The 12,950-nt window shown below is 39.1% G+C and overlaps 1 protein-coding gene across 3 annotated transcripts in view; it reads right to left on the bottom strand.

The window, feature by feature from the left end:
- cpne5b (copine Vb) overlaps positions 1-12,950 on the bottom strand; it is a 116,823-nt gene that overhangs the window by 64,201 nt on the left and 39,672 nt on the right. For 2 of the 3 annotated variants that reach the window (XM_054783870.1, XM_054783869.1), the window contains 4 exons: positions 11,652-11,755; positions 10,441-10,480; positions 9,376-9,390; positions 7,463-7,539 (listed from right to left, as the gene is read on the bottom strand). In XM_054783870.1, coding sequence (XP_054639845.1) covers positions 7,463-7,539; positions 9,376-9,390; positions 10,441-10,480; positions 11,652-11,755 — 236 coding nt within the window. The remainder of the gene's footprint in view (positions 1-7,462; positions 7,540-9,375; positions 9,391-10,440; positions 10,481-11,651; positions 11,756-12,950) is intronic. The other variant, XM_054783871.1, reaches the window with a different exon arrangement.

The following is a 12,950-nucleotide window of genomic DNA, read 5'->3' as shown; positions in this document are numbered from 1 at the left end:
AGCACACAAGAGCCTTATCAAGTGGAGAACATGCCAGCTGGACAAGTTTCAGCAGGCATTCTATTCTAGTCTCCTTTGTTGTTGAGTACGTCTGCATATCCTAGCCTATGCACAGCATACTCACAGCCTACTCATTTGAAATAGTTTGATGATAGCAGAGAAGAATCCACTTGCCCAATATCTTCAAGCGGCAGATGTGGATAGATAAGGTGAATGCGTTGCCGTCGAGCACCAGTAGTGTTTACTTCTTTTACTACTTCACTACCAAGAGCTGCTCAGTGAATTGGAGCAGCAGATCTTGTTGGAGATGTCTGACTTAAAGCTGCTAGTGTATTGTATCATTTGTGTGAGCGTGTGGCTCAGAAATGCATCTCAAAAAATGGCCTTCATTCATCTTCAGCTACAGTTCTATCAGAAATGTACTGTAGATATTGTACACACATCATGGAATGAATAATCAAACCTCTTCTAGTGGACCGATACAATGTGCATCTTAATTTGTTTTTAAAATCAAGAATTTGGTGCACAAGTTTTCATTTATTTAGAATTGGCTGCAATTGCAATTATACATTCAGGTATACACTGCTTATCAAAATCTTAAGACTTACAGGTATTCTCATTTTGCACTCAAGCACTGGTAATGTGCCATTGCTGCCAAGGTTGGACACAGCAAGAGAGTGATTTTAACTTTATGAATAGATACTGAGGGTTATGTGACAAAAATGTCAGGTGGAAGACGCATAAAAATGTTGGAAGATCTGACGGGCTGTCTGTGAAGAGACAGGCCAATGCGCAGACACAATTAAGGCCCTTAATGATGCTGACTGCAGCTTGATAACCATAAGGTGACACCTGGAAGACATGTCTGTCTTTCAACTCCCATTGTTGATCTCAGCTGATGTGATGGTATACTATGTGTCCTATAGGGAGGTTGTGAGAGTAAAACAGAATAATTCATTTACCTGATCGACTAAATAATTAAAATGAACTCAATCTGAGAGAAGTTAAGAAGGCAGGATGAAGAGAATCCTACACGAGCTGCAATCATGCATCTGACATGGAGAGTCTTACCTGGATTGATGCATTGCAGTGGAATAGAAAACTATAATAGCAGCCTCTACTCTCAGTGTGGCTTCTCAGCTACTCAGGATGCCAAATATTTCATCAGTATTTCAGCAGCCTGCAATTTGACACTCAGATTTGATGCTCCACAATAATGGAAGTAAATAGGAATGCTACATAAGTCTATCGCTATACACGGTTTATTTTTACATATAAATGCTAGAAATAATGGTTGGCTGGTTCAGAAGTTCAAATTACCAATTTGTTATCCTAACGATTGCCGTCAAAGGAAACATGTTGACTGTGGCTGTGTGAAACATGAACACAAGCGCTTTTTTAATGCAGCATGTGTTCCGCCTTCCTCGGGCATAACCAGCACAGACATTTAATTGAGATTAGAGATTCAATTTTACACCTGGTGAGCTCCTCAAAACAAACAGACTGTGTGGAAAATAAGTGCGCTCTGTTAGAATAAGAAGAACACAGGGATTCCTCTCCTGTGTCATTATTTATTTCTCCCTCTCACTGTGCATCCACTATGGCCTCTCACCCTTTAGTCACTGTATTGTGGTGTAACACGGTGAAAAAGGAATGTGGTGAAAAAGGAGCTGAAAATGTTTTACGCCTAACACTTTGATGATGATTTAAGTTTTCCAAGCTTCAACTGCCAGTCAGCAATGAAAAACCCAATGAATCCAAACAAAGTATTCTTTTTGAATTCCCATTCCCTTCTCATTCACTTGCGTATTGCATAAACTCGAACGTGAAATATTAAACAAAGACAAACACTTCTAAGTGCTTAAAAATGCTATAAGGGTCCTGGCTGCTCAGTACGATATGCCTACAAAAGTGACGTGCGGTGAGGTTGCTGGCTGTTGAGGCACTGTTGGAGTTTTTTTACTCCGTTAAAACAGGTTACTCATTAAGTGGATAACTGGATAACAAAAAAAGAAGTGAATAATTCACTTTGGGTAAAAACATCTTTTACAATACTTTTTAGTTCCATTTATACATTTTTTTATTAATTGAAGAACGTTTGTGCTCTTACCTTTTATCCATATATGAAGTACAGGCAAAAGTAAAAGTCTGATCACATCTTGGTAAGCTTGGATATATGATCCTCCATTAAATTCATTAATTCATTCAGCAGAGCATGAAATATATATTTAATGTACAGTAGACGCCCCTACAACATAAATAATCCGTTCCAAGAACGTTTACATTATAGGGTTTTTACGTTATACGAAGAGTAAAATACATGTAAATAGCCTAATCCGTTACAAGATCTTCCCAAACTCACTCCTTTGGCCCTTCAAAATATTCACAGTCCACCAAATATGGTGGGAAAATATAAGAAAACGTTAGCATAAACATAGTAGAGTAACATTCCAATATAAAATAAGGTAATAAATAAGATTACTGTAAATGAATAATACTGAAAAACAAAAACTAGCAACTAGTTTAAGGGCGACTACGATGAGGAAGGGAGGTTGAAGGGAGAACCCTGTCTCTCACACAAACTCACGTACGCGCTGCATAAATCAGCCAATGAGATGAGAGCGTAGGTGGTGCCCCGATAATCAGCCAATGAAAGCGTGAAGCGTCAGAAGGCGTCACCAAGTATACTCTGTTAGTTATGGAAAATGTTTCCCTCTCTCTGTCGCGCAAGCTATTCAAATCGAATTTCTGAACTTGCACCGACTTGACGCTTTACGTTATATGGAATTTCTCACGTAATACGATGCAAAAACTTTACATAAATTCTTTACGTTCAGTGGAATTTACGTAAAAGGAGGTTTACCTTATGCGAGGTACTACTGTATTTAAAAAATAAATTTAAAAAATACTCTCTTTCAAAGGATGGCAGTGACTGGTGTATAATAAATGTTTCTGCAACATTATATTATTGGCGATATGCTGACAAACAGAAACTGACATACATAAACTGGAAGGCACCAGTGAGTGCACTCAGACGGTCGGCAGGGCTTGTGCACTAAGCTGAGAAGAGACGCTCGCGGCAGCCTCATCTTAGGTTTGTGCCCTGTATTTGATCAGGAAATGTCCAAATTCAGTTATTTTTACTTATGGAAATGTCAAAAAGCGATAGGAATCATACAGAAAATGCATCTAGAATACAGTTCAATGGACACGTCACTGGTCTACAATAAAATAGTCGACAAAAAAAATAAAACTGTACTATAGAGTTGCACTCCAAATCATTCAATTCCCCTATCCTATCCTGTACCCTAAATTCCCCACAAAAAGAACACATTGGACTTGATCTCTTATGCAAATTTCAATCAGTGTTGTATGTCACTTTCTTTTATCTCTGTGGGAAAATTGTTTGAAAATATGAATATGCTATGAAACAGGTTGTGGTCGACCCTCACCTTCACTGTTCTGACATTTGTAAATGTAATACGCATGCAGTATTAGGGTGCATACAAAGTGCAGGCCAATTGTTGCAAACAGACAACATATGCAGCATAACAGTCTGCCTCTGCCCACATGTGTTTATCCACATTCACTAATCATTTCCCATCATGCTGCCACTCTTTGGTCACCTACTTTGACATTCACAGCGATATTGAAACAGCAAAAGGGCAAGCAAGCTCCAAACATTGACTAACTGCCATTTGCTGATTGTTTTTTTGATGTGTCATCCAACATAACAATCATATGCTGTGTTTGAAGGTTACAAAGCAGAAAAAGTCAAGTGATTCAAAATAATTCTGCCTTGGCTGGTTTGACTGTTTTGTCTGTCGTGAATCATTGGAGGTGCATCGATGCAGTGCAGCAGATCTGGCTGTTTATTGTCTTAGCCAGGACCCTTGAAGCTATACAGCTAACTCTGCAAAAAAATAAGCAGATATGCTTAATAACTAGTAAGTACAATTCATCCTTAGGACACTTTCCATTTCCTGATCTATGACTGTAATCATACTTTTCTGATCCTTCTCCTTCTGATCATATAGTATCGTCTCACAAGATTTGCTGACGTCTCACGTGATGATGATTCGCCTTCTCTTTTTAGTATTTAGCTACATGGAGAGAGTGGGGATATCTGTATAGCCTGTATTATACATAACATGATGATGTACTATATATAGCATGTATTTCATACATTTTTGACCGGAGGGGAACTTAAAGAACATAAAAAAGAAACAGATCAGTAGAGTATTATTGATGTGAAGCTGGTCGCTACATTCATAATATTAACTTGATATGTGCATAGATAACTGCTTTGAGAATTTGCAATCTCCCTTCTAAATTATGCATTTAAGGCCCATGGAGGGACAACAGGGTAAATCTGAATCAATCACTAAAGAGCATTTGATGTTCAGATGAAACACATCTTAGGCCCTCTCTCTTCCTTTCTACATTGTTTCCTTTTTGAAGCACACATACATTCTAAAATGGAGATCTCTCATGTCTCAGCGAAATTCATATGATGTATCAAGATTTGAAAATATTTTCCATTCAAACATTTTTAAAATATGACATTTCAACTTGATGATAAGCCGATGCACCTCACACCTTATTCTTGCCATTTGTGATTGTCAAGTGTAAAAACAAAAACACACCCTTTACGCGATAACACGTGAAAATACAGCATATGGATGTCTCATGCATGATGGCAGTCCGTCTTTTGGATTAAGTATTGCAGAAGGCGCAAAAAACAAAACATACTCATTGATCTTCTGCCTCTCAGGGACAGCAGCAAGCAGCATATGATGCAGTGTCTTTAAGTAGGAACCTTATTTCTATGACCCCTACAGTAGATCAAAGTACACCAGTCCACACGTTGAGTACAGTACGTGAGTGTCTCTTAGTCTGACTCCTTACATGATATAATTGTTGTATAAACTAGATATTTATAAATGGAGGAAATGACTCAATTCAATTAAAATTCCTTCATAGTATACACAACAGAATACAATACTTAGTTTGTGCCTTTATTCAAATCTTCTTTACCATGTCTCATTATAATGAGGGCTTGTTTTCTGTTTTCATTAACTACTGAGACATGCAGAAGAGTATACTAATGGTATGTAGACCATTTATCTAAAAATATTCTGTTTATTTTATGCCTCAGTGGTCTCAGATGATAACTGTGTAAATGATACAGTCAGTAGACCAAAGATACAACTGATACAGTCCTTATTATTATTTTACACCATTATTCACACCAACTGTTAATTGTCAACAGCTTCACCCTCCTTTCACATACTGTATTGTGCTTCTACACGCTTTCGCTCTCATTCTCTCTCGCCTGCAGGAGTTTTTCCCCAGAATGAAAAAGCACAATGGCTGCTGCCTAATTAAACAGACAGGGATTAACAGCACTACTAATAGCCATGAAAAGAGCAGAGTAGGAGCACACATAAATCCACAGGTATTTATGTTCCATTTAAGCAAGCTACAAGGTTCAACTTAAAATGAGAAACTTCAACTTAGAATGAGTATACTGTTGTTTGCGTGTGCTTGTGCAGATATCAACCAAAAATATTTTGTGTGCAATGCTTTCACATGCACGGGGGCAACGTGCAAACACCACACAAACCCTAAGCCTCTTGACTGTGAGGCCAACATGCTACTCACTAGGCCACTGTGCTGCTATATCTTCCATATTATTTTGAAACACTGCATCTGAAGCAGCCACAAAAATAACATTTGGCATGCACTCACGTTATCTCTCAGCTCCAGATTGTCTCAAAATAAATTATTTGGCAAAAAAACCCCAACACAAAATCCCTTTTAAGCAGAGCCATAAACGCTCACATGTCAGTGAGTCTTATTAAAAAAACTTTTTATAACATTATTCATGTCCACGTTGGTTTTCACTGTTTTGAGGAACCAGAAAAAGTGCAGGAGAAACAAAATGTTGCTTTCTTTGGATACAGCTATTATTAGATTGGATTTTAAAGAAGTATTTAGCTGTCTTTTTAGGCATCAGATAGCCCCTGGTGGTGTAATGGTACACACTGCTGCTTTACGTGCAGATGGCATGGGATTGAATCCCAGCCACTGGAGATGTCCACTGCCATACCAAAATTACCCTTAGAGCACACCGACAACTCATCCAAGAGGTCACAAAATACCCCACAACAACATCCAAAGAACTGCAGGCCTCATTTGCCTCAGTTAAGGTCAGTGTTCATGACTCCAGCACAAGAAAGACACTGGGCAAAAACGGCCTGCATGAGTTCCAAGACAAAAACTACTGCTGAACAAAAAGAACATTAAAGCTCAACTCAATTTTGCCAGAAAGGTGTGTGTCCCATTACAGCTGGCGTAAAAGTAACGGCGCATTTTAGAAAAAGAACGTCATACCAACAGTAAAATATGGTGGTGGAAGTGTGATGGTCTGGGGATGTTTTGCTGCTTCAGGACCTGGAAGACTTGCTGTGATAAATGGAATTCAGCTGTCTACCAAAAAATCCTGAAGACGAATGTCCGGCCATCTGTTCCTGACCGCAAGCTGAAACAAACTTGGGTTATGCAACAGGACTAAAACACACTAGCAAGTCCACCTCTGAATGACTAAAGAAAAACAAAATGAAGACTTTGGAGTGGCCTAGTCAAAGTCCTGACCTGAATCCTATTAAGATGCCGTGGCATGACCTTAAAAAGGCGCTTCCTGCTCAAAAACCCTCCAATGTGGCTGAATTACAACAATTCTGCTCAAACGAGTGGGCCAAAACTCCTCCACAGCGCTGTAATAGACTCATTGCAAGTTATTGCAAACGCTTGATTGCAGTTGTTACTGCTAAGGGTGGTCCAACCAGTTATTAGATTTAGAAGCAATCACTTTTTCACATAGGGCCATGCAGGTTTGGACTTCTTTTCCTTTAATAAAAAGTATAATTTATAAACTGCATTTTGTGTTCAGTTGTGTTGTCATTGACTAATATTTAAATTAATTTGATGAGCTGAAACACTTAAATGTGATAAACATGTAAAAAAAAAAAAGAAATCAGGAAGGGGGCATACACTTTTACACACCACTGTTTGTGTTTATGTCTCATAAGGATTGTGGGTGACGGGCAAAATTCCAAACAAGAGCAGTTTTCCTTTAAGATGATGATTTCTGAATTCAGGTTATACTCTGGTTGACTCAAAATCATTACGAGATGCTGCAAGCTAGTTCTTAAGTTTTGCTGTGGGGCAAATGTGTCTTTAGTCTTGTAATACTTTTTGTTTTTTTCTTGGAACATTACCACTGTATTCCAATAATATTTCCAGTTTATTCCTGCAATAACTGTATTTTCTAACGTTATGATTTTATTACATTATCTTACAACTTTATTATCATATTATTTGGTTTTCTTATCAGTGTGGCTCCTATATCCTTTTTAGTATCCTGTAACTAAAGAGTTTAGATGAAAATCCCACTCACCCAAGAAGTTTCTCCAGTCGGCTGGCTGGTGATCCAACAATCTCCCCGAGAGTACAGAACATCTGACCCAAAAAGTCCTATCATATGGGAAAGATGGAGGGAAGGAAATGAGGTAGGTTGGTATTTGTCGAGTTGAGAGAGACAACAAAACAGTGTGAAGGTGAGGTCAGATGAGTGGGAATATCCCTGCTGTCTTGTTTCTACTGTGGACACCCTTGTATTCATAATCATTCAAGAATTCACTTGTTTAGGTCAAACTTCGTCAAAATTTGTTTTAATACTGATGCCTTTGTGTTCTTAGTCAATACAAATAAAGCTTTTAAGTGATTTCATTGTTTGAGATTATTGCAGATTTGCTGTAGTGGTGTCTTTGGTTAAAAACAAGGTTGTGTTGCACAGCAAATACACTTCAGGTATGGTGTGGACTATAATTACAGACACACAACAGATTGATGTGATTTAAAGCATAGTGGACATGACAAGACAGATGATTCATGACTATGTAGCTAGTAATACAACGGTAGAGGTACTCTTGTATGTATAATACCATGAAAAAGTCTTGTGCCGCCATTACTTTTGTTGCTTTACAGTATATACAAATATACTTGGGATGCTCCGGTAGATCGGCCACCCATCAGTATCGCACGATTTCCGTAAAAAATCGTGTGATCGGCATATGCCTATAAATGCCTTTCAACACCGATCACAAAAGCCGACCAACTGTGGCTAGCACTTTGCAGCCCGCAGCGATCCTTTGTGCAGTGAAGTTTCTTGCCCTAACTAACATCTTGGGCAGTGTCGTCCTCCCACTTCCCCTCAAAACAAAAGCAACCATGTGGAACTGCTAACACATACTACAAAAACTGTCTTGTGGGGGTAAAGAACAACACTTGACGGAGTATGGTGGGTTGTGATGGCTCTCGGCCTCTGTAAAATTAATGTATGTGATTGGTATCGGGCGATTTCTGTCCTGGATGATCGATATCAGAATCAGCAGCATAAAACCCTGATCGGAGCATCCCTAGTATATACACTGCTTGGCCAAAAATAGTCACCACCGGGATTTAATGAAGCAATAGCATTGGGCTTGGTGCAGTTGATCAGGTCTAGGTGCCCAAAGAATGAGGTCAGGTGATTTCCTGAATTTACTGAATGACCAGGTTATTCCATCAATGTTTTTTCTTTCTTCCCTGATGTCAGGCTCATATTGTGAAGGAGCGGTTCGGGGAGTATGAGGCATCATTTTCACACATGGTTGGCCACCAAAGAGTCCAGACCTGATCCCCACTGAGAATGTTGTCCCAAAGAAGACTTTGCGCAGCATTTAGATCAATTCAATACAAGTAATCAATATAAGATCTTGGCAAAAAATTAATGGAACTCTGGGCAGAAATAAATGTTGTGACATTGCAGAAGCTTGTGGAAAGATGCCACAGCGAATGTGTGCCGTAGTCGAACCTAAAGGCGCTCGTATTAAATATGATATGTGACCTTTTTTTTTTGGTCAGGCAGGATATAACAAAGTCATTAAAAAGAACTAAACTCGTGGTGGCTGAAGACTCCTGCACAGTGCTGTACAACACACTATTTTTTAAATCTGAAAAAGTGGATGTGGAACTATCCAGACCAAAACGTTTCTTATGGTGTCTTGGTGTCATCAGGCTTCTTTGGTGTGCTGTGATGGAATGGGTCAAACCTTCTTAGGAAGCAAGCAAACACAAACTCGTTCATGACTCAATTTTGTCCTTTTATCACATAGCTATTATCAAACCCTTCAAAACCACGATAGTGTTGAAGGGTTGCACAGATAGCTTGGCTTGATTGCTTCAGTGCCATTCAGACAACATCCTTCAGAAGATAATGACAGACAGCAGCCATGCAGTGTCAGAGGTGAGAGAGATGCTGGGACCTACGTTGAGTTCTGCAGGCTTCCAGAAAGGTTGGCCAGCAGCAGCAGCAACAATAACACAGTGACAACAATAACAACAATAGAGCCCATCATGTAGCAGAAGACGACACTTTACCGATACAAAGTGCTCCTAACGCTGCTCACGTTGATGAAGTAAGAATGGAAAGACAACATGCTGTGTCATAAACAGTCCAACAACCCAAAAAGCTAATGATGGAAAAAATGCAAACCCTGTTAATCCAAATACATCCATAAATCACAAGCTGATGAAAAACCTTTTCAAAGGAAAAACTATTCGCAATGCTTTCAGTCAGCATAGATTTCAGCTGAAGAAAGCTGTCTCTAAAATGGATCACGTATTTAATACAGGAGAAACCATGGATGAAAAGCACTGCATTTTCATATGACGTCAGAACACTTCCACTCTCTTTCTGGAATTCTCTTGACTTCCACTACTAGTATTTGCTAATGTAAAAAAAAAATCATAACAAATGGTAAAGTAACATGAATCATTTCAGTATATGATTGTAGTAAATGAAGATGAAGCTGTATTTTTTATTATATTTGAGATTGCCTCTCACTATACTTTTATTACATCTGATTCCATTAGTTAATACAGGTAGCAGAAGTGACAATAACTCCCAGAAGAGATGGCAAAAGTAGTGTGATAATCATGGAAAGGGTCTGTTGAAGTGGTTGTACAGTATGTAATATCCCTCAGGCTTCTACACTGCTAAAAAAATGAACAGAAAATGAATTTGAAAAAATGTTTTGTGGAGATTAAACTTCGCATGATTAACAAAAGAACAGAAAGAAGATTTTGTATTTGGATACTGCTATGAAAGGGTTTTCATAGGGCATTAGAAAGGGTTTGCTGTATTCCATCAAGTAGCAGCATGCAATAGACACCTTCTAATTGGAAACACCACAGATAGAGACACTGTCCAGCCGACAGGTAGTGTTATTTTGTCTCCTGTGCCTATCAAGTAAACAATTTGAAATGGAGCTGGCCTCTACTTATCTGCGGTGTTTTCAAGTAAAAGTACAATGGAGTCCAATTTGCACTCACATGTTTGGACAGGTCTGGACTTTTGGAGTCGACATCATACCTGAAATGAAACCAAAAGGCAGAATGTCCATTTCTACATAACCAACTTAGATCAGAGGTGCCCATTACGTCGACTGTGAGCTACCGGTCCATCGTGAAGTTAGTGTGGGTCGATCGCGTGTGTCACCCCACATCATAAACGGCACTTTGTAGATGTTATAGGACATCTGTCAGCTGACATTAACTACCCATCTTGATTTGCTCTTGCTCCTCCGCGGCAACGTAAGTGGTGAACAAATGTCTCCAGCAACACGGATATGCAACTTTCATCTTTATTATTCCGATTGCGGATAAACTAAATCGGCAGTAAGATGCCTGTAACTTTAAATGTAAAAAGATAAAGAAAATATTCTCTATAATGAATATTAACTGTACCTGTGTTGTTAATATGCTATGATGCATCAGTGGAACTGGTTAATTCATTTTTATTATTTCCTATGGAAAATATAATTCTAAAGCTGAATAAACCAGATGTCCACCAGCGTCCCAGATGGTTTGTATTCAACTTTAGAGGTTCAACTGTTCTGTCAGCCAACATATCTAAATTAGCTTGATTTGATCACACATTGAATTATATCTGTGGTAAAGCATATGTGTAAAATGTTTTGTGCGAAACCGTTTGTGTCAAAAAAGGTAAATTTAATTTAACTGTTAACTTATTGTAGTGTGACACAGAAAAACAGTGTGTTCAGCTAGACCCTTTTCCTTCATCCATAGTCATGAGCAGGAGTCCTGACTGAATTTGCATATAATTAAAACGCACTGAAAGTGAGTGAAATGGTGCATATATGACTTACTAATTAAAGGATAGATCTTGTTCACCTCCACATTAATCAAGCACAATTGGGCAGCATACAGGATTTCATCAGGGTTACAGTCTCTGGCCACCATGGACAAGCGCAACAATGTAATGGGATGTTTCACACTATGGTATCCCTCTAGGGCCATGTGCCCGAAAATACTTTTTTTTTTTTTTACAAAAGAAATTGACTGTAAAAATCATCAATGAGGAATAGAGAGCACAAGACTGAATGCTTAATGAAGCTATTGTCTTTAGATGTTTCATGATTGACTTCTAGTTCCCCCGTGAAAAAAGAGAGAAAACAAGGAGTCAATAATGAGCTGGAGAGAATGCATATTGAAGATATGACTTCAAATGAAAACTGACTCACAAGTCAAAGCGAAGGTTCTGCTTTTCTTCAAAAAAGTAGTCCAAGATGTACTTCCGAACAAAATCAGGATTCAGGGTGTTGTCTATCACTTCAGTTCTGCCAAACTGCAAACAGAGAAAGAAGGCAGATGTAGGCAGAGAAGAAAGGGAAAAGTAACAACATTTCAATTGGTGTCTTCCCTCTCGTTTTCCTTTCCTCAGAGCCTATCACACGTACGTACACCTTGATGACAAAGGACCGATTAAGGGTGGTGCTTTCACACGCAGCAAAAGGAATCGGCAGCATGTTCCCTAGCGTCTTGATCCTCAACCTCTACCACATTAATTACAACAGGATAAATCTCTCAACCACTCACAGAGAAAGAAGACAGATAAAAGGGGAGAGACGCTACTTCCAGAGAGAATTAGGGAAAGAGAGTGACTGAAGTAGTTTGATGGGGAATGGGGATGGGGATGAGGGCTAAAGTTGGCGTTACAGATGAAAGTCGGGAAGCGAGTGGGCGGGGAGAGGTGGAGAAATGCTGCAATTAAGCCTTTCTAATTAGTGGGAATCTCACTTCTAAAATGTCAAACATGAGGGGAATGCATGGGAGAAGCTGGCAGGGACTAAGGCCCTGTCCACACGGGAACGCTACTGGGGTTTTTTTTTTGGTGGGTTGAAAAAAATATTGCATCCACACAATAAAGTAAATAGTCAGGTCCACATGGGAGTGGATCACTTGGTGAAATCAATGTAAAACATAGGGCACACCTACATGTGGCGCTGTAAACAGACACACAAGCAGAACCACGTGACACACCAAAACTACAGAAGAAAGAACTTATGCGCATAAAGGCCGTCATCTTCCGCTTGTCCGGACTGACGATGAAGTGGAATTACTTCTGTGGGACACACTTGAGTACAAGACAAAAAAAATATGAGGAGAATGTCGACTGGGAGTCATGCCAGTCAAAATATTCAGATGTTATGTTGGCTTTTTGGCAGCAGTACACGACTGGTCACTTCTGGTCATGTGATGGCGAAGGGGCGGAGACTTTATTGTTCTCAGAAAGTTGAGATTCACTTGTCGGCACGGCAACGAGAAGGCAATGTTGTCAGATTTTCCCACTCTGGAAGCCGTTTTCAAAAAATACTTCTTCAATGGCATGTGGATGAAACACTGAAAAAATAAAATACTTTACATTTTTTCGACCTGAAAACAGTCCCGCATGGACAGGTCCTAAGCAACAATGAAAGTCTTGCAAATTTGTTTTTCTTCAGTCAATGGTAAAGCTATGTGGGTTATCCAAAAATATGTGC

Source organism: Dunckerocampus dactyliophorus, chromosome 8 (genome assembly GCF_027744805.1).
Source record: "Dunckerocampus dactyliophorus isolate RoL2022-P2 chromosome 8, RoL_Ddac_1.1, whole genome shotgun sequence".
Classification (NCBI taxonomy): Eukaryota; Metazoa; Chordata; class Actinopteri; order Syngnathiformes; family Syngnathidae; genus Dunckerocampus; species Dunckerocampus dactyliophorus.
The sequence above is the reverse complement of the archived record's forward strand: the minus strand, read 5'-3'. Positions and strand labels throughout refer to the sequence as shown.